The sequence below is a fragment of the Schistocerca serialis genome, chromosome 6 (genome assembly GCF_023864345.2).
Source record: "Schistocerca serialis cubense isolate TAMUIC-IGC-003099 chromosome 6, iqSchSeri2.2, whole genome shotgun sequence".
Taxonomy (NCBI): domain Eukaryota; kingdom Metazoa; phylum Arthropoda; class Insecta; order Orthoptera; family Acrididae; genus Schistocerca; species Schistocerca serialis.
Window position 1 is genome coordinate 682,896,522 of NC_064643.1, and position 23,264 is coordinate 682,919,785.

General features: G+C 36.6%; 1 protein-coding gene across 1 annotated transcript; it reads right to left on the bottom strand.

The window, feature by feature from the left end:
- Nucleotides 1–3,367: 3,367 nt before the first annotated feature.
- On the bottom strand, nt 3,368–23,229 carry LOC126483750 (cAMP-regulated phosphoprotein 19). Its single transcript, XM_050106894.1, has 4 exons — nt 23,084–23,229; nt 22,821–22,915; nt 22,207–22,323; nt 3,368–4,183 (listed from the first exon to the last, which is right to left on the bottom strand). The coding sequence occupies exons 2-4, from the start codon at nt 22,893–22,895 to the stop codon at nt 4,001–4,003; spliced, it is 375 nt and encodes a 124-aa protein (XP_049962851.1). The 5' UTR covers nt 22,896–22,915; nt 23,084–23,229; the 3' UTR covers nt 3,368–4,000.
- Between the last annotated feature and the right edge of the window lie 35 nt (nt 23,230–23,264).

Here is a 23,264-nt window from a genome sequence, read left to right on the forward strand (position 1 = left end):
AGAGGTAAGGAAAAGAGGTAAGGAAAAGAGGTAAGGAAAAGAGGTAAGGAAAAGAGGTAAGGAAAAGAGGTAAGGAAAAGAGGTAAGGAAAAGAGGTAAGGAAAAGAGGTAAGGAAAAGAGGTAAGGAAAAGAGGTAAGGAAAAGAGGTAAGGAAAAGAGGTAAGGAAAAGAGGTAAGGAAAAGAGGTAAGGAAAAGAGGACGAAGAAAGATGAAGACATACAAGCAAGGAAGGCGAAGAGTGCGGTACATTTACAAGCGTCCGTCTCCGGACGTAGGCACAAACCGGACTCCCAGAGGGGGAGAAAGGGAAGGAAAGAGCCAGAGGTGAGGGGGGGGGCGGCGAAGATGGGGGATGGGGAAGGATACGGAAAGGGAAGGTATGCAGCCCGGAAAGGAAGGAAGGCCACATTAGCTCGGGGTCCCGTGCTCGCTACACACGTATCCACAAAAGAGTTGTGGGTCCGGGGGGGGGGGGGGGGGGTTAATAAAGTGATCACCAATGAACTAGTTCCCAAGTATGAACAAGTTCACCCATCTCTAGTTGGTACCACACAAATTCTGGAAAGAACCACGAGCCCCTGGGGACGGCATTTAGCCAGAATTACATTTTTGATGTGTTAAGGTCAGGGGCGGTGCCCTATTTTTTGTCACCTATGTTACGTTCTCCATCAACAAGATCAAAATAGTGTCTTGCCTGTATAGTCGTGACCTATCTCAATACACAGGGTGTTCAACTGTTGCCCTGACTGGCATGTTCTCAGAAATCTCAACCCTTGAAAACAGCTGGTCATGAGCTGTTGACAGGCTAGCATGCCACCCCTCACAAATGATGAACTCTGGCACTGACTCAGCAGGAAACATACCTGTGCCTCTCTTGCTGACTGATTATGTATGACCAAGTCGTCGTGGTGTTCAGTCCTGAGACTGGTTTGATGCAGATCTCCAGCAACTTATGTCAGGTTAACAGCTCTGTGTTAAATGTCACAACCTGTACACCCCAAACCACTTAACTTTGTAGTACTATTCCTACTACACTTGCTGATGTTATGTTATTCAGATAGACTGATGCCACTTTCCACAGTACCATATCCTGTCCACACCTCCATCTCCAACTGACTACTGCAACATATTTGTCCTTGCTTACTGTGCTTAAGTATATCTTCTCTCCACTTCCAAACTGACTATTCTTTGATAATGGTTCAACTAATCCTTTCTGTTAGTTGAGTTGTACCCTAATTTTATTTTTCCTCAACTGTATTCAGCACCTGACTATCCTATTCATTCATTCAGTCTTCAGTATGCTAGTGCATCACAGTTCATCCACATTTCCACTTCCATACTGTACTACTAATAAATAACTGCAGAATATATTTTAAATATTAAACTCCCCATTTTAAATGCTTTTCTTGCTACTGAAAGTCTACATTTGATATCCCTGCTTCAAATGTGTGTACAAATGACAAACCTTGTCTTCCACATTTCGTGTCATTTCTTAGAGATACTTTTAGAACTCTAGGATTTTTGATTTTCAACACAAACCTCTGCTGGTAGAACAAAAATCTCTAATTCTCTAAGCTAACACTATTCCATTTACTTTACAGCAAACTAGTGTCCAAGCAGAAAATATTAACATGTACACCACTCACACCAAGATCCTTGGGAGTTTACCATGGCTGCTGCAGCATTTTATCCTATGTGTGCTTTCAGATTAAAGTGTCCACTATGGGACAATTAACTGAACTAAATTTTTGTACAAGTGGAATGCAGACATCTATTACCACTATGCTCACTTCTTGGGATGGCAGACAAACATTTACATCTATAGCCTAAATTTTTATTCCTTCATTCAGCAACAGTCTATTAATGGACCAGGCATCCATTATTCTTATACAGTGTGTCTGGAATATGTTTACCAATATTGACAGCATCATACTGAAAACTGCTTATTCTTTGCATGTTCAAGACTTGAAAAGTAACTGCAAGTAATTTACATTCATGGTGTACATGACTTCCTTTAGTCATTCTGTTAACTGTGTTTATTACTGATACTTTGAGAGCAACAACTGAGGCGAGATGCGCTTGCTAATCATACCTGTAAACAAACACATTTTGGTAATGTGTTTTTTCCTCTACAAGGGCAATCTGTTAGAAACACTGCAGTTACACTGCATCTTACAGTTGTACTTTGTCATGTTCCTATCTAAGAGTGTCAAAGGTGGGTAAATTTTATTGTGTGGGTAAAAGTGTAACTTGTCAACAAACCATTGTTTGTGGCTCTTAATGTACAAATTCCCTAAGCATTTTTATAAAGTTTCTGTAAAGTAATATTCCATTCTATTACTAGCCAAATAACTTCAAAGACAGAAGGAAGAGTGTTAAGAAGTTACCTTTAATTTCCATTAATTATGAGGAGAGGGAGATTATGACAGCTTACCACAATGACTTGTATCAGCTGCACTACATACCACCCATAAGAAGCATCTTAACTAATTTTTAAACAATGAACACTGAACACTGAAATATTACATATTTTAGAATTTTTAGTTTATAAAACTAAAAATTCAGTTTTAATGCTAGGTTAAGGACTATTTCCCCAAGATTTTCTGAATTCCTTCAGATTTCCCAAATTGTTCTGGGAAAAATTTAATTTCCTGAGAAGTAAAGCTTTCCCAGGACAACCATCACCCTGCTAATACCACTACTGGAGTCAAGAAAATCTGTATTATTGATATGGAAAGGAAACAAGACTTCCCTAACTTTCTAGGGGCTTCACCACACATCATGAACCAAAGTCTTTTGCACTTCAGACGTGTAAGAACATTTTGGCCACTTCTTAATACTCTGCCCACACGGTACTTTGGAAGGATGTTAACAAGGTTGGGTGCAATCTTACTCAGGTAGTGCACACCATAAAGCAGGTGACCCAATACTGGGAGGGTGACACAGGATACACTAGCTGGGGCTATCATCTGGGCTACTTTGTACATGCACACTAATACGGTGTGCAGTTTTTCCACCCCACTGTGGATTGGGTGTTTAGATGGAAGAGGAATATCTGCATGTAAAGACTAAGCCCTAATGCCTTCATTCAGTATCTGATGGTGAAGGGCAATGGATACATTTTCAACTAAATTCATTTCAGCTATAGAAAATTATTAAAACAATAACACAGCAACATTCTTTTTATAAGACATAGGCCTCAGTAACTAGGATTTTAAGACTTGCAGGATGGCTACAGACATTTGGCGATCAACCGAGATTTCTGTTGTCAACTATTGGATAAAACTATAGTTTAAGCAATGTCAACAGATCAATTCTGCAAACTCACAGGAATGTTCCTGAAAATTTAGAAATTAAATGAAAACTTAAAAATTAATGATGTATTTTTCCTTTACAGTTTACATTATACACATTTGTACCAATACCGACAATAATACAGTAACAAAATTTTATATTTTAGGTTCAAAAAACTTATGCTTACTGTTTCATTTACACCATTTCCCCTTTAATTCACAACTGGTCGCAGGTTGGCATGTATTTTCTGCAGGTTAGCAATATTTACGATAACTGATTTTTTACAGCTTTATTTCACTGACAAGAGGCCTTGAGGGGAAGGCTTTGCAGATAAACTTGACAGAAGTTATAAAATAGCAGGTAACACTATCTTAACATACATGCTGAACAAGAGATTCTGCTTTGACTTTTGTCAATTTATGAAATTTTATATTTAAATCTAGCTGGCTGAAGTGAACCAGGCACAATACATCTTTAATAAGGCTGCATAAATTACAAAATTAAGAAGTCAAATGCAGAAGCTACAACTGCTGTTCCTCAGATTTAAAACTAATTTAACAACTGTTAAGCATAGAAAACTGGTTTACAATATGTAAACAAGTTGTGTAGCAATTTGAGTTATACAAATACAAAATAAATAAACATCCTAGATCATTTCATTTCATAGCACAAGATATTTTTAAGTCTTATCTCACGCACTGACACTATGTTGTCGAGCTACTCGTGAATTTGCAAGGCTGTATTATGGATGTTTTACGAACAGGCACCGTCTCTGGTGTTGGAATGGCGTCTCCAGTAACATAAGCAATACCTGCTGGAACCTGACGTGCTTTTGCTGCAGATTTCTGTTTTGCCATTTGGTAGTCTCCTGAATCAAAGTATTTTTGCTGAAAAGAAAATGAGCACACATCATCATTGCAAAATAGCACAAGTTAAGGAACAAAACTACACAGAAATAGTCTAAGACCTGACTAATTAGAAGAAGCAGCTTGCTGAAACCCAAACATGCATTAGGAGTAATGTCGCATTTATTTGGACCATTCCAAGTATTCCACAATTTTTTAGTGAAGCAGCAAAGCTCTTCTAAATTAAATCAAGGAAAACGAATTAGGGCGAGAGTATTGTTACACTATTTCTGGAAATTACACTTACCATGAATTTTAATTCACCGCCTCAGATTTTGATGAAATTTGGCATAAAGCAAGCCTACATATAGGCTAAGAAAAATATCCAATTTTATTAAATTGGTTGAGCCATTTTGATAATACAGCAATGTGAAGATGTCAAAAATAAAAAACCACTACAAGTATTTTTAATTGCTGTAGTAACAAAGCTAAAATGGTGGGAGAGGTAATTTTTTTGCAGCATTTGCCATGAGCTTTCCTCTAATACAACAGAAAAATGAGTTGGAGATGCATTTTTTAAAATGCAAACGAAGATTTAAGTTTTCAACTTAAAACAAAAAATTATAAAACTTTGTATTATTTTTGACTAATTCCTTAAGTACAAAGGGGGTTTATGGGTTCACATCCTTAAAATGTTGAAAATTCACATTTCATCAAAAATTGACAGATTTGTACCACTTGTAGACTTAAGTGGACAAACAATTTACCCATAAATTTATTTTCATAAATTTGTAATATTTATATCAGAAGTACTAAAATTTTAATACAACTGCAATCTGTAAGTAGTGAGATTTTATTACTATATGTGAAAGGAATAACAAATTCCAACAATCAAATGGCTAATTGCTATTATTGAAACTGCCCATGCCCTATGCCAGTTAAGGGTCAAGCAGTCTAACAGTCTTGAGCTGTTATGATTCAGTTACTTTAAATCTGAAAATATCTGCTGACTTAGTGGCAGTCTGATGAGAAAGTTGGTGATTAATGTGGTGATACTAGCTTTAACATTAAGGTGCTGCCTAGTGAACAAAAATTCTTTTAGTCTTTACACATCATTTTAGTACATTTTCTTAGTGTTCTGTATGAACAAATTTTAACTACAGGTGGCATTACACAATGGCTCAGGAAGAAAGATTTGACAATGTTTTAATTCTAAAAAAATCAGTGAAAAACAAAGACTAGGAACTGTGCCTGAGGGTATGTGCAGTGTTTCCCAAATAACTTAAAAATTTGATAATTTTATGATGCAGATGGGTTTCTTGAAAACCATTCAATGAAATGACTAGAAAAATCTTCAGATTAAACAAGCTTGTGTTCCTCCACCTTTCACCAAAAAATTAGAAACCACTGAGCATTTACACAATTATTTGCACGTGCAAACGATTCCTCAGAAAATGAGGGATCAGTGAACAGTAATAGGTAACCTGAAACTAGATTTTGTTTAAGTTGTAGGAAAACTAATGTTACTAACTTGATAGCCTGAATGAGTACTGGGAAGACTATGCGGGAATTTCATATTCCGAACTATGTGGTCCAGGGGAAAAAGGTTTGTTAGGAAGACATGATAAAAAACAGACTGTCACAAGAAGTTTTGTGACCAACACAATTACTTTTATGAAATTACAATAATTAGAGTAATGCCAGGAAAGAAACTAGGAAGGAGGAAGACCTAACATATCCAAAAGCTCTTTTTTTTGTAATTTGGAAGTTGAATATAGAAGTTCCAAAGCTAAGTTTCTGGCAATGATAAAGTTCTCTGAATTTAGACAACTGCACCCAAAACACTGCTTTTTAGCTGGTCACAGCTAAACACTAAGTATGTGTTTGCACTACATGTACAAATGTCCAACTATTGAGAGTTAACACTATGCTTGGTCTCTTACACTATGGATAATTAGGCTCTTATTAACACTTGTTTGGCAAAGTGTTTTGCAACCCAGCATCATTCCACTGCATTATGGGAAACTAGTCCTTGCTCAGGAAGCGACTCAATAGGAAGAACACTACAGAGTGCATTTGATGATAATTTGTTTGAAAAATCACACTTTGACAGTGGGCAGATTCAACTTAGAAATACACAGTAGACCTCAAGAGTTCAATTATTTTCTGAAAAACTGACTACACTAATACTCTAAGATTTTCTGGAGAAGCAGCAAAGCTCTTAAATCAAGGAAAACTTGAATTAGGGTGAGTATTGTTACACGACTTCCGGGAATAATACTTGTGAGCCAAGATTAGGCCCAGGGTCACGTGATCATGTGACTACACCCTTTTCCTAGTGTATTACTAATGACAGAAGAAAACAGCACAAGTTATGGCAATTTCTGCCTAGAGCATACATAGCAGTCAAACGTTTGAGAACTCAGTTTTTAAAAACTGATTTCAGATTGATGTACAGAATGTATTCTACTTTTTGGATGCAGTGTAGACCAATACAGGAATAAAAGAATTTTGTGAACTTTTGCTTCCACAAAGATTTTGCCACTGAAAAGGACTTTATGGTTTCTGCGACGAAAGCAAGTCTGCAGAGGCGAAATTCTTACTCCACACCAATTTTTTCGTTGGGCATTACAAATATCACATCTGTGCCTTCTGATGTTTCAGTATAAGACTACATTGAAAGATTTCTGCAAGTACTTTTATCAATCTGTTTCCATAAAACGAACAAGTTACATGCTTCTATACTGATTGCATCAAGTACATCAAAAATATTGTTAAAAACTTCCAGACAACAGAATTTACTGTTGAAACAGATGCAAAAGCCTCTGTAAATTCTGGCTTTGAAAGACATTCATGGATATCTTCTTGTTTGCCAAGAAATTGTGGTTAGCTTCTATTTTAACAAAAGATGAAGATAGTTATGAAGTTAAAGTCACTTCCCGTCATCCACCTGGCCCATCATTGTCTTCTGCATATACTATAAAACCAGATATTTTGCAGTTATGTATAAATGATATTCTTTGTTATGTAAAACCAGTAGGAAGAGTATATGGATTCCTTGAGGGTAAACTGTAAAAAAAGAAGCATTTAAAACTTTGGTTAGTCTGTTTTAAGATAATTGACATTTGGAAGGTCACTAAATTTGACTGTACATAGATATTTATTCGAATCTAAGTTTTGGAAAAGTATTTCTTAGTAAAATGTGAAATTTTGAAATTCATACTTAGGCAATTAGTTAATGGAAGCATAAAAAACTTCAAATTTTTTTGAAGATTTGGTTTGAGAAATTGCCAATTTAAATTTTCGTTTAAATTTACAGAGTTTATCACAAACTTTTACTGTTACGTATCATAGGAAAGCTCATGGAAAAATCTGCAAAATGACACCATTTTAGTTTAATTTGGCGAGTTGTCTTTTCAAATTATGACAGCATGTTAGAGAACTGTATACTGCTGTGTTTTTGAAATGGCTTAATGGATTTTTAATTAAATGGGGTATTTTTAGTCAATGTTTACTACTTTTGCCTGAAGTTTCTTCAAAATCTGGAATGGTGAGTAAAGTCACTGACATGGAATTACCCATTTGTAAACTTGGGATAACTGGAAAGCATGTATAAAAAGTTGCTCGAGGCATTTGCTATAATTGTTAACATTATTTAGCTTTTTATATTTATGGGCCTTTCAGTTAGCTCCATTTCAGAATGAAAACAGGTTTTCTTTTACTTATTGGCGAGAGAAGCATGTTTATGGTTTATTAATTTTAGAATTCTCAAACAAGATAAAAATTCAAGCTAAATAAACAATTACAAAGTGGAGTAATTAGATACAGATACTAATTTGTGATCAGTAAACAATGTTAGTGACTAACACCTACATTGAAGGGTGTATGTTGCAACTACACTATAAATGCTGTGTCAATGACACTGCACAGCAAGTTTAAATGTTTAGGGAAGTAATGCAGCTTATGGTGTCGTGGAGTCAATCATACAGGCCTCCCACCAAATTGAAGGACAGAAGTTGTTTTTCTAAGTGTACAGGCCTGAAGTAAAAGAAGAAATTAATTTTACCCTTTATACACAATTTACACAGTTATAATTTCTTTATGTCGAAGGGGTACCACTGGATAAATTGGGCCTTTGGCAGCATCAAGGTCTTTTCCACAAACTGAAGCTATCCCCACCCATTGTTTAATAGCTCATGCAAAAATGAGAGCAGTGTGATAAGGACAAACTTTACTCATTGATACAAAAATTTGTTTAATAAAATTTATTGACAACTTCATTTAAATGCAGTCATCCTGTTGAGGATTAGTATCAGGTCTGTATGAAAATCCCTGTGTTTCCTTGAAGAAACCTGAGCCCCTTCAAAAGCCCAGAAGAATGCTAGAGACCATTTGTAGTTTATACCTTCTGCATGGAACTGATTTGCATTAAGTGTGGGTTAAAAGATAAAATTTGCTTTGTCTACAATTGTTGAGTGTGTTTGGCTGTGAGCCAACGGGTTGGAGCACCTGGGAAAGAAGGAATGCAACTGAATAGGGTTTCTGCTGAATCAGGAAGGGAATCTTTGGCCTATGTTGCTGCAGGTGTTGCCTGCCGCTACTAATCATGTAGTGTCATACAGTTCAGACTAACATCTAAGCAAGAACACTATGCTATTTCAATGAGTTGAAAGAGGAGCCCAAAGTCTTATCAGTGGTTCACCACAGCTTGTAGGCCCCAAAAGTGTCAAGCAAAGCACATCTTACCTAGTCCAAGTGGAGTTTTGATATTTGACGAGTGAGCCAGCAATATTACTCTACACTTAGTGGAAATGGCTGTAGACAATAACATTTGAGTACTACCTCTTGACAAATTCTTGTTTGGCTCAGAGTAGTATGTTATCTACTTCCTCAGTTTTATCAAATAATTTCTTTTAAGAACTGATTTTTGAACTTTTCAGAAAAAATGTTCAGAATTGTTGAATTATTTGTTTACAGTAGCACCTGCTGACAAATCAATACCAAGCTACAGTTTATGGCTGCAGTTTCCATAAATTCCCAATTTAATGAGGTAATTTAACCTGTTACAGAAGCAACACAATAAAAAATTCAGAAGTTTGTATTCTGGGACAATGTCTATTAGGAAGGTACCATTTAGCAAACTAGTAATTGCTTCAAAGACAACTTTGACAAATAGTTTCAAATTACCTTATCTGCACCTATTAAAATATCAATACAGAATTTTTCTTGTCTGCATACTTTTCCTACAGTTGAAAATAATTTTGTTCTTTAATTTCACAAATATGAATTTCTTCAGAACAGGAGTATCTTTCCCAAGTCTTTCATTGTCTTTTGCCCACTATAATAGTAGTAGGTGTAGTTTTTGAAGCGATTTTCTACGAGCTCTTACATATATGGCAAATGTGGCTTTGATAATTTAAGAATTTACTAGTTTGTGTGCTGGCACCACCATAACCACGTAGTAAAAAAAAATTCATGTTTTCAGTAGTTTTTTTTAGTGATTTGAATGGTGCATTGGTTTGGCAACATTACTGAACCATCCCTTGGGGACACCCTTTGTTAGGTTAGAAGTACTGCAAAAGCTACAACTGAGAAATCTTTTGAAGTTAAGCTTTTCTCAATGCCAAAATATTTTCAGGAGCACAAGTTTAGCTTCATAAAGCAGAATAATTATGTAAGATACTTTTATTCTGTGTTTAGAATACAGATTCCCTATTAACTGTAAGAGGAAATTTTGAAGCAAGCACAAGTCTCCAGGATAATGAACTCATTTCCTTTAGCATTCCAAGTGAAGCACTTCTGTCTGCAGTATTGACTTTTCACTGGTCATTTCTGCTCCTGTACAGCTTTCCTAAATTGACAGTTCCCACACCATTCTGTATCCCCTCTCCTTACAGTTGTATACAAAGTCTTGACCAAGTCTACTTTGTAAATCCCTTAGTGTTACTTTTATAATTTTTCTTTAAAACTTATTAAATCATTGGTTATGTTTGTTATGCATTTGTTTTTCTGTGACAATCTGAACCTGCCTGCTTGGCTTGTTTTACTGTAAATATTTGACCATTATATTATCCCTGTCCAAGTTATTGTGTATTTTTCAGTTTATGAACAAACAAATTGTCAGCGAATGTCACGGTAGGAAATATTCAAAACCTGGATATTAAGTACTCTTAAGTTTTCATGATTAGAACTATCAGATCAGTGTTAAAGCCTCCACCTCCAGTAGTCTGCATATCATTAAAAACTCCTTAACTGAAACTTCTTGGCAGATTCAAACTGTGTTTGAGACTAACTCCAGCAGACCTTTGCCTTTTGCAAGCAAGTGCTCTACTGACGTAGTTACCCATGCACAACTCAACATTTTCTTCAAGAGTTAGTCTGTCAGTACCTAATTGTTACCCTTTGGAAACCCCCTAACTTCTTGATGAAACTCACTACTTCCTGCTAGTGATCCACTGCTGTAGCACACCTAAGATCTTTCAACCACAATTTTTATAACCTGGAACTTGATGAATTTTGTATTTAGTCACTTCCTCTTTTATTGGCTCTACAATAGTATTTTAATTAAGTACTTAAAGCATGATAACTAAGGTGTGCTTTGTAAGTGCAGCCAGCTTAAGATTTCAGCAGATACTTCATCTGCTGGGCAGAAACCAGGGCAGTTCTATTCTGCTGTGTATCTGTGCAAGCATAGACTGCAGCTCTTCCAGTGGACTTCAAGTGTTATTGCTTTCACGCATGGTCAGCATACAACAAACTCTTGAGGATTCTACTACTGTGCGAAGTAGCCCACACATTTTTCACAGTTTAGATTATTAATACAGTAATAATAAAAAAAAAAGAATTTTTAAAATTCCATTGACAAAAGCCACATACAACTATAGTGTAATATTAGAAATGGAATTAAATAAGTATTTACAGAAGCATACATCAAGGTACAGTGCCTTCGTGCTCCTCTAGATTCACTGTACCACAGTGCAGTATGTCTGTTTACATGTTTCATGTGAATTTACCTCAATTTCACTTAACTGTATACTTATTACGTTAAGTGATAATGCAGCGTTTTGACTGCATCTTTTACATTATTTCAGCATGCCAGGAAGGGTAATATTTTTAGAATAGACACAGGAGCCAGAGCTGTTGTGCCAGCAGTGACCAGTACGGAATGTCGACATCGTTTTGCATGTTTGCAATCACTAGTAAAATAGTGTCACTCATTGCTCTAACACTTGAATGGATCTTATGTACCATCAACAAGACAACCACTGCCGAAGTTCTTAAATTCCTGTGGATCTTCAGGTCTTTACTCCTCTTAACAGGAAGTATATGCCCTGCTTTTACCCCTTCTACCCAGCCAGAGTCAAACAATTCCTGCACCTAGTATTACATCGTCGTTCTACCCCTCTAAGAGCTAAAGGTTGACACTCATGGCAATTGCTGTGTAGATGACTTTTCTAAAATGCCGTGAAATTTAAACACAGGTAATCACTTGCATGTAGCGAAACAAAACAGTGTACGTAATTCTGTACAATTTAAGTAATTTCATTATAGCTACACAAAACTATTGCTTAATAAATACTAAGACTTCTTAGACATTCCAGTACTAATAAATAGCTTTCACACCCAATGATGTACTTTATGTCAATGAGGCTATGGTTCTGAATGTGTTCCTTGGATGGCTGGTGCAAACTACACACTAGTTGTATCCTGTAATATGTCCAATAAAAAAAGTTGGCAGTTCCACACTTTTACACTTTGGGCACTTCCTCCAACTTTGTGTTGTTTAATAAGGGTTTTAGATTTTATCTATCTAGATCTCTCTCTTCCATTAATGCAGCCCAAGATTTTTGTTTATGTTCAATACAATGAAAAGATTGAAATGTAATACAAGATAAGAGGAATTATTCAGATATTTGAGGAAAAAAAAAAGTCATGGAATTTGAACGTAGGAAGAATGAAAACAGTATGGGGTTATTGACTGAGGTAAATGAATGAAATAGGAAGCCACCTGGTAGAATTTTGCAAGCTGTATAATTTAATCATGGCTAACACTTTAAGGATCATGGAAGACATTAGGAGACACTAAGGTTTCATAAGAGATTTTAAAGTTTAAGACGCTTCCAGAGAAATGTGGACTGACCATAATTGTTTGGTTATTAATGACAGATTGAAACTGAAAAAGACTAATAATTTAAGGAGATCAGACCTGGAGAAGCTGAAAGAACTAAATGTTGTAGAGTGTCACAGGAAGCAATTTACAGTTACAGAGGAAAGGAATACAGTAAAAGACTAACAGATGAGCTAGTTAAGGCAGCACAGGCTCAAGTAGGTAAGACAAGGGCTTGTACAATTCCTTGAATAACAAGAGAAGTTGAAGAAAATATAAACCTGCAGTAAATGAAGAAAGTGAAAAGTGATATGAATGTCTGAAGTGACTGACAGTAAGTGGAAAATGATTATGCAGGAATGGCTGGAGGACAAATTTATGCCTTTAGCAGTTTAAATCAATAAGGGAAAGGTGCCATCTACAGGAAAATTAGATACTTTTGGAGGAAAGAGAATCACCTTTATGAATATCAATAACTGATGGAAAACCAGTCCTAAGCATAGAAGGGAAAGCACAAAGTTGGCCCAAGTATACAAACAGTTTATGCAAGGGAGATGTATTCGAGGGCAATATTATGGAAATTGAGAACAGAGATGAAGACAAGATGGGAGATACAATACCGTGTGAAGAATTTGACAAAGCAATATAAGACCTAAATCAAAACAAGGGCCCAGGAATAGACAACATTACATTGAAACTACATAACTGCAAGAGCCAGCCATGACGAAACTCTTCCATCTGGTGAGCAAGATATGAGACAGGTGAAAGATCTCTGACTTGAATATAGTAATTCCATTGGAAGCAGGTGCTGACAGGTGTGAAAATTAACCAACTATCAGTTCAACAAGTTTTGGATGCATAATACTAAGACGGATACTTTACAGAAGAAGAATAAAAATTGTGTAAGCTGACCTCAGGGAATGTGTCTGGATTCTGGAAAATGTAGGAACACATGTGGCAACACTGACAACTTCTATGAGAAGACAGGTTAAGGAAAAGCAAACCTATGTTTACAACATTTGTATACAAAGAGGAACCTTTTAACAATGTTGACTGGAATACTCTGAAATTCTACAGACAACAAGCATAAAATATGAGGTGAGAAAAGGTACTTACAACTTACAGAAAAGAGAGAGGACTTTAGTGTTGGTAGGCATGAAAGGAAAGCAAAGGTTGAGAAGGGATTGAGACAGGGTTTGTAGTGCCTTGAAAATTTTGGGGTAAATGCTAGAGACACTGTCTTCCACTGTCTCAAACACTTGATATTTTAAGTATGAGTGTGGGAGAGTGGAGATGTGTTTACCACACCACCAGATTTTTGTGTGCAGGATGGATGTGTAATGGGAGAATACTGCAATGGTCGCAGTTGATCAGCAGACAAGCGTTTGCCACTCGTGCCATTGAAGCTGTGACATACAAGGAGCAAGCACATGTTATTCCTTGTTGTATGTGTATAAGTACCCTTTTAATCCCCCTAACCAGCATTATTTCTTCGGAGAAGTTGTGGAGACTGATGCAGCCGTGTATCCAGAGGAGGAGGATCAGCTGAACATTTGAAGTAAGTCAATTGCGACAAGAGAAAATGGAAATGCACAATCTAGTTTTGCACCAATTCTCTTGTCAAACTGTTAGTGGTTGTAGCCTAGCCCCAATGTAAGTCTGCTGGTGACCTTGCTCTGACAGAATAACAGACTTGGAAGAGTAGTTAAACAGAATGGACAGTGTCATGAAAATATTCAACAGTAACATCGAAAGCAAAATGGTAATGGAATGTAGTGTAGTGTAAAGCAGGTCATGCTGGGGAATTAAATCAGGAAATAAGACACTAAGTAGCAGATGAGTTGCTATTTTGGTAGCAAAATAGCTGATAGTGGTCAAAATAGACAGGATATAAAATTTATACTGGCAATGGAGAGAAAAGCATTTTTGTAGAGAAACTTGTTAACATCAAGTACAGATATGAGTGTCAGGAAGTCTCTTCTGGAATTATTTGTACGGAATATAGCCATGTAAAGAAGTGAAACAATGTTTATTAAGTCTAGATGAAAAGAGACTAGAAGCTTTTGAAGTGTGCTACAGAAGAATGCTGAAAATCAGATGGATGGAGAACAATGAGGTACTGAACAGAATTGGGGATAGAAGAAATTTGTGGCACAGCCCAACTAGAAGAAGGGATCAGTTGGTAAGACATTCTGAGGCATCTGGGGATCACCAATTTAGTACTGGAAGGAAGTGTGGGAGATAATTGTGTAGGGAGACCAAGCAATGAGTATAATGAGCATACTGAGAAGTATGTAGAGCTGCATCAAACCAGTCTTAAGACTGAAGAAGAAGACCACCACCACAATGAAGACCATTTTTCCAACTACTGAAATCAGCTTACGTTTCCAGAATGGAACCGAGTAGGATGTGAGAGTCTTTGGGCAGGACTCAGTATCACAGGTGGGCATGAAGTGCTAACTAGATACTTTTAGTACCCACCAGACTCATCTCCTGATAACCAAAAACCTCAGTTCACTTTTACACAATTAGGCCAATTATTTTGTGATCATCAAATTAACTGGAAAAATTTGTATTGTTAGGGGTGTCAAACACTACTGAATGCCTTCTCTGAAAACTACCTAAAACAGAGTCAAGAACCTTGCTCATTATGGAAATATATCATGATATAATGGCAACAATATACCTGACCTCTGGAGATATCTACATTGTAGCTGGTATCAGTAACCATGACTTGTGAAAATTATTGAAGTACAAAGGATGGCTAAAACAAGCAAAGGAAGAAATTTCCAGTAAACAAGATAAAATCTTGTTATGTCTCTTATGAGGAACTAGCTTTCAGCACAGGATAGGAGCATGTAGAGGAACTGACAAGTTTAAATGAATAGTTGACTGTATTGGATAGATATGTACCCAGTAGAATATTTCATAATGGGAGGGAACCTCCTTGGTATGCAGTCACTAAATTAACTTAGCTAGTTAACATCTGAAGATTGATAGACTATCCCAAGAGTCTACTAAAAAGACTCAAAAACCCAAAACAATCTAGGAGTATACTAGAAACCCCCATGTATCACTCAAGTATCATGAGGATATGGTTAGAATACTTACTGCACTACAGAAGCATTCGATCATTTTTCCCATACTTCATATATGAAGTAAATAGGAAGAAATGCTAGTTACTGGTACAATCAAATGTACCCTCTGCCAAGCACTTCACAGTTTGCACAGTATACATATGAAGATTTAAATAATAAGCATGTCAGTCTAGAATATTTGAAATTTCCTTATCAGGCACCATGCAACTATTAAATCACTGACAAATGAAAGTATATCTACTATACCATGAAAACTTCCTGATCTAAGATTGTAAGAAAGACAATATTAAATTGTGTCCAAAACAAAGTGATACTGCTAAGTTCTCTGCATCACAACCACAATATAGATGAAGGACACAAACTTCCTAATTCCCTTTAGGAGTTAATATTCCTGACACACACACACACACACACACACACACACACACACACACACACACACACACACACACACACACACACACACACAGTAAAGTGACATTAAAAAAAAGGGGGGTTCTATAGTTTGAACATTGGATGTAATGGCAGTAACTATCTTCTTTGCACAGTTTGATGTTAACAATACAGGAGGCAGCTCTAAAAATATTTCTGATATTGAATTTAATTGGATTTATTTGCCAGCAGACAACTTGTGTCTAAGGCATTGTTATTTGTTAGTAACTATTTTCATACAACATAACAAGGTCACAAAGTAAATATTGTATTTATCCTGTCACCCACCCCTTCCAAATTAGGTTTATTTTAATACTAACTTGATTTTTTTAAGGTCTTTTAAACCCTTAATGTACTCCGTTCAGTGAATCTTGCAGCCAAGGGGGGGCAAGAATTTTCAGAAGTTCAACGAAGTAAGACTCAAGAAGTCAAATGATTAATTTGTTCCTGAAACTGGTACCTTTAATTTCCAAGAGTGAAATAGGTGTGATTTCATATTTTGCCTCAAGATCAAATTGCATTACATTAATGCTTGTTCCATAGATAGCTAATACAACAATCCGTAATTATGGCTGTGTGTCAGTTTAATGTAAGTTTTCTTTACACAATATATTTTTTCTTACTTCGCATCTAAAAATTCATCTATTTAATAGGAGTTTTCACATTTTTAAATGCTGGTTGGCTGTCAGACTTAATGTTATTTGATAAATGACCAAATACCTTCGAGGCAGCACAATTCGCCCTTTTCTGTACCACCATCAGTTTTAACCCCAAATCTGAAAGATTGTTCTAGTGTTGCAGTTAGGCACTTTGCTACTGCTTTTTGAACTGTGATCTATTAATAAATTTCATCAGTGAATATATGAATGTGACAATATTATGAATACCCTCAGTTCCTTAAATGTCTGCACAGTGATTTTGGGAGGGCTCAAACTATTATTCTGATTACATGCTTCTTTGCAATGAGTAATTTCTTTATGATTAATTACCCCAAAATAAGATACCACAAGAAAACAATGTAAACAGGTGTAGTAAGCTAATTTACTGATATCTAAAATTTGCAATAACCTTAATGGCATAGGTAGTTTAACCCAAATGTTTCAGCAGATTAATGTGTTTCTTCCAATTCAATTTTTTTTTTTTTTATTAGTGCACACACCCAGAAATTTGAAATATACAGCCTTAGCAACAGATTTATGTTCAAAGTCTGAAAATTTTCAAAGGTGTTGTGCCACTTATTGTACAGAACTGCTTACACTTTTTCAAAATTCAGAGTCCACTTTCAGAGAACCACTTAATTTTTTGAAAGCCAGTTTCCTCACTTATTAGTTGGATGTGATTACTATACTTTTTAACAGCAAAAAGAAGTGTGCTTTTTCCATGAATACAGAGAGATCTATATATAGAGGACCCAAGGCTGAACCCTGTAGGTCACTGTTCTTGATACCTCCTCAGATGCCTGCTCATTTGAAGTCTTAAAGCTTTCTGTTTAAAAAGCCTTTCTGAAAATCAAATTGTTAGAAATTAATTTTTACAAGTCTGAAGCTTCTTTTGTATACATAACTTTTCAAGAATTTTTGATGAAGCTGTCAGTGAGTGGGCATTAGTTGTTAGCATCAGATTTATGTTTATGCAACGGTTTAACAGCATATTTTAGTCTATCCAGACAAGTGCCCCATTTCAGTGAGCTGTTATGTATGTGGCTGAGAATCATGTCAGGAACAAGCTTTCAGTACTCTTGGAAGTGCCATCAGTTCCATGCAAGCTTTTACTTTCACTATTTCAGTAAAAGAGGTCAGATGAATTTCAGTTTTATCAAACTGAATAAGAATTGCCTGTTCCATATACAGCCTTGCATTTTCATATTAATGAGCTGGGAACTTCTCTGCTACACTTAAATTATTAGAAGTATTTTCTACTTTTGACTTTTTTAAACTTTTCACTGAGCTTTGCAGAAATGCACCTTTGGGTTTTCTGTTCCCTTTAAACAATTTACCAAATTGTCTTAATTTTACTATTAGAGGTGCTAATCTCTGACAATGCACACAGTTCGACTTTAATAACTTTTCTTAACACTATGCCATCTGGCGACACCACAGTGGTGTCGTGCATGATACAGCGGTCAACAACCAGCGGCGACACCACAGTGGCGTCTTGAGTACAGTATCACACAGTGACCAGCGACAGCACTTTAATATCTTTTGCATTCTGTGTGTTTTGTTTAGATAATAAGATGCACACGTCAACAAGTGTTTTGTTTTTGTAAGTACTTGTGTCCTTTCTTCATGGCGGACGAAAGAATCTATAGGATTACTTACAATGGATTTGCAGATCTTGTCTGACGTTTCGGTGACTTCGCCAATTGGGAAGAATACATTAAAAAATTAAGGTGAAGCAGAACTGTAGGAAGATAGTGAAACATGTCCAAGAAGAATTCGGTGAACACTATGGTTGCCAACTGATTCGGCTGAATCAGACTAAGAAGGCAGTGCACAGTGGTCAGATTGATTTACTGAGGATCAATAATAAATTTGAAGGACACAGGGTCCAAACATTTTACAAAGATACCCAGTGTCGAGGATACCTTAAAATTATGTATTGGGAATGATCTATCTGAATATTAGCAACGAAACCAACAAGTACTACAGTCAAAATTGCAATCTAAGGAAACTGGATTTAAAAAATGTTAAGTTTGTCGACGTTATGGGACCCGAACTTAGAAAGTGGTTTGGGCTTCCTATCCTTATGGGAACTGTAGAAAGAAGCAAGGATCGATAATTACTGGTCAACGAATCCATTTATAGACACACCGATATTTCGCAAAACGATGTCCTGCAACCAATTCAGAAAAATATCATTTATATTTTTCCGACAGTAACTATAAACCGGATAATGCCGACCAGCTTGTCGAAGTGCATTTCCTAATTGATTATTTTTCCAAAAGTGTAAAGAAACGTTCGAGTGTTAACATCTCAATTGATAAAGGAATGATACAGAGGCGTGGACGATTAAATTTTAAAGTTTACAATCCGTCAAAAAATTACGAAACACTGCATAGTCATTTGGATGCTGTGCAATTCGATTACAGGATACATTTCCTCACTGAAGATATATTCCGGTGCTGGACAGCCTTTAGCAAAAACAGTAATGGAATTATTAACACCTTCTGATGGAAAGTGGCATCACCTCTGCATCGATAATTATTGTAAGAGTGTAGAACTCTCAGAAGTTACTTGAAAAGAAAATTATGAGTTTGGAACGATACAGCAAAATAGAGCATTTCTTACAGCACGTAGATGTCAATGTGTGAAGCTTGTCATCAACAGAAAGGTGACAAGCAGCCAGCAACTAGCCAAGTAATCCAAATTAGCACTGCCAGCACTAAGCGAATAAATTTGTACAAGACGTGTGGGAAATAAGGAAGCGTCCGATCCCGTCTGTCTGCTTCGACCCACGACGTCGCAAATATGGCAGAAACGACCATAAACCACAATTCCAATATGGTGCATATGAAGTCCGTACGTACACATTATGAGGAAGAAAATACATTTAAAAACACACACACTTTCCACAAAAGTGTAACGACACTAACGGGACAAGCGCGGGAAATGGGGTATGGGAAACTAAATATAAACAAATTTAGACACCCACCCCCATACAAAACCACACGAAATGAAAAAAAAAAAAAAAAAACCCTGACATCACAAAACTCCCTAAATACCACTAAACAATATCATCTGGAATCTGACACTTCCCTTCACCTATACCTCAACAGCAGTTCCCGATCCCATAAATTAAGATCAAACACTTCCCTTGGCCTATATAGCACGAAAAGATCTGATACCAATATCAGCAGACACAGCCACACATTGGAATCTAACACTTCCCTTGAGCTGTGCACTGTTAATTTCATCCGTCTTATCCATTCCCTTCAAAAACAAAAAAAAAAAGTTCAAATGGTTCTGAGCACTATGGGACTTGACTGCTGTGGTCATCAGTCCCTTAGAACTTAGAACTACTTAAACCTAACTAACCTAAGGACATCACACACATCTATGCCCGAGGCAGGATTCGAACCTGCGACTGTAGCGGTCACGCGGTTCCAGACTGTAGCGCCTAGAACCGCACAGCCACTCTGGCCGGCTCCTGAACAAAAACAACCGATTAATTTTACTAAAATTACCACACGATCTACAGCGAACAACACTAAATTAACCTTCACACAAAATCGTTAACTCACTGAAACAAATTCCACTATAAACACAGCCAACACTAACAATTCTGGATAATGAGCTAAAGCAAACAGCCCCATTACACCACAGGAACAAAAACCCTGAACATACCACCAGAGAGCACAGCAAACCACAACACGACATCTACAAACACGCCACACTCAAGCCAAACTCCACACCATCATGATGTCACACACGACAATAGCCGTATGTACGGGTCAAAGCCAACGCATGGGATCGGACACTTCTGTCGACCCGACGTGAGGATGGCAAAGTGTCAATACAGCGGAGTAGTTTTTGTTTCAGGATTATTCTTTTTAGCTATGATACATTTCCCTTTTCTGTTTACAAGAAATTTTCATCCCTTTAGTAAGCCACAGCTTACTAGATTGTTTCTTACAATTATGTTGCACTGTTTTCTTCAAGAAACATTTTTCAAATATACTCAAAGGTATTATTAAAGAGGTTACATATTAAATTTGCATCAGGTTCCCTGTACATCTCTTATTAGTCCAACTGTTGCAAACTTTCCATATGATTTGCAATTGTTAACCTTAATTGAACACTTGGGATCTTTTTGCATTACTGTAAGGAGTTATGTCATTTTTAACTGAGTGCACCATGATCAGGGAGCCTATTGACACGAAGTTTTTTTATTTTCTCTAATTTATCTTTGTCTATAAAAATATCTGCTACTTCTCTACACTACCCAAGTAGGAAAATTATGTCAGATTGAAAGAATCAAGTAATATTGCAAGGTTATTCTGTCTGTCACACCACAGAAAAAAAATCTACAATAAAATCCCCACAGACAATGCTTCACTCTGTATGACAAATAGTCCAAGTTTCTCAGAAGAAGCTGAAACATTTCCCAAATGTGACATCCACAGCTACGGTTATAAACGCACTATTACGTAGTTTCAGCTCACAGGCATATGCTATGTTGTGCACGGAAGTGTCCGATTCCACCCGTCTGCTTTGATGCATGACATCAATATGGCGGAAATGGCTATTGTTAGTGTCTCCAATATGGCGCCTATGATGTCACAACAAACACTAAATTATGTATAAATAAGACAACATCATCCTCCTCCTAAAATGCGATCAAACAAACGGGACAACCACGAGAAATTGGGGTTTTTTGGGAGGGAGGGGGGTGGGCCGGCAAGCTAAATGTAACGGTAAGAACACCACGATCCCAAAATACACAAAATGACTAAAAAATAATTACGAGATCTATTTGAATTTTACATTTCTAATGACCTGTATTGGTGAACCCCAGCTGACGATATCGAAACACCACCACCTCCAACAAAAACTACGAGAATTGGACTAGTTTCCCTTGACCTTTATAGGTCTACCACAACCATTGATACGAAAAAAACCAACATATACAACTGCGAAAAATAAAACCACAACACCTCAAAAATTCAAATGTCAAACATCTTTATGTAAATTAATGGGCATTCAACACAAGTACATAGAACATTACAACAATCCCACAGAAATAATTACTTATCACCAACAGGCAAGGCATTTACAAACACAACCAACTCAAACTCCAAGCCATAGTGACGTCATACGTAACACTTACGTCATGTGTCAAAGACGAGTGGAACCTGACACTGATAGATTTTAACAAATAGTTATTCCTCTCTTCAAAACTTCTACTTACATGCACTGAAATCTGATCTATTTAAATTTACCTTTTCCATATCTAATTATATGATGCCAAGACATCTCTTCCCTCACTGTTTAAGCCCTTAAAACAAGGACTTTAAAGTTTCAGGCAGTCGAGGGCTTTGTTGTAATTATGCCAACACTGGTTTCAGGTTTTTTATCGAACCTTCAATACCAACTTCGTACACTTTACCCAATTACCTTCGTTACTAATTTTATGTCACTCACCAGTCATGACAGAATCAAGTTTATGATATCAATGAAATGAGGCAGACTTATGAAACTATGTTACCTACACTTTCTTTGTCCTACAATGTGCTCGTTGTCAATAATGGCAATGCTTAAATACGAGTATATTTGACACATTAAAAGATTTTAAGATTCAAGTCAGTCAATCAATGAGTGATTCCGATTAAGCTGGTTGGTCTCGTAGGTTTGCTACAATTTGACTGAAGGAACAGTTATTTTGAAGTTAAATTCTGAAATTTCTTGACAGTAACAAAATACAGGACTCACCCTGTTTGCAAGCCGTTTCTGCAAGAATACGGACTGTCCACTCATTGGACGGCCCATCATTGGAAATTTAGCTTTTAGTTTCTCTTCCTCTTTTTTCTCAATGTCTGCCACAGAAACCTGAAAATTTTTCAATATTTACTGTCTGATCCTTACCTTTAGGGTCTTTCAACGTACAACACTAAGGCAACAGGACGAGAAATTCCTTATGCAAAACACCTTTTAGTTTTTTTTTTTTTTTTTTTTTACCTAGACATGTTTTAACATGTGTGCTATCTTCAGTGGGTTATTTTTATTTTCGTAGTTACATGATGCTATGCTAAGTACTAACATAAAAAATAACCCACTGAAAATAGCACGAGAAGTGCTGAAACATGACTGGGTAAAAGAAAACCGAAAAGATTTCTTGCATAAGGCGGAATTCGTCGTCCTATTTTCATAGAAAGCACAGACATAAGAACTGCAACACTACAAGATGATTATTAACACTAGGGCAACTACCGTACGTTTTCAAATTGGTTTCAACATGTACCCACTAAACACTTTTCAGTCAAGTCATATTCGAGACCAATGCTAACATGTACATACGAGATGTAAAAACCACAGACTGTACTTACAGCATCTGCCGTACTATCACGTTCAGTTTCTTGAGTCACTTCGTCGTTTGTTTGTGCAGCTTCTTGTTCTGACATGTTGGCTCGATTTTCTGAAACTAAACAGAAAATTCAGTACAGCACTTTCAATCAGCTTCGTTAGAATAAAAACTTTCGAATGGCGGAGTAGAAAGAACCAGCGTCCAGTACCACTTCCAACACAAATTCGTTTAGAAACTAATTACAAAACATCCCACAAAATTAATGCAACGTATTATTCCACTCACCACACAATTCCTGCTTTCTCCTTTGACGGATCTAACACCTTCACCGTACCAGCTAACGTTGACAAGCCAATACAAGCTCTGGCCCTGCCAAACTGCTGTATTTGATGGCTTTGGTTTAACGAAAATTGAGGACAGAGCCATCTATACAGGTGTCAAAACAACGGAGTATTGTTGACAAACA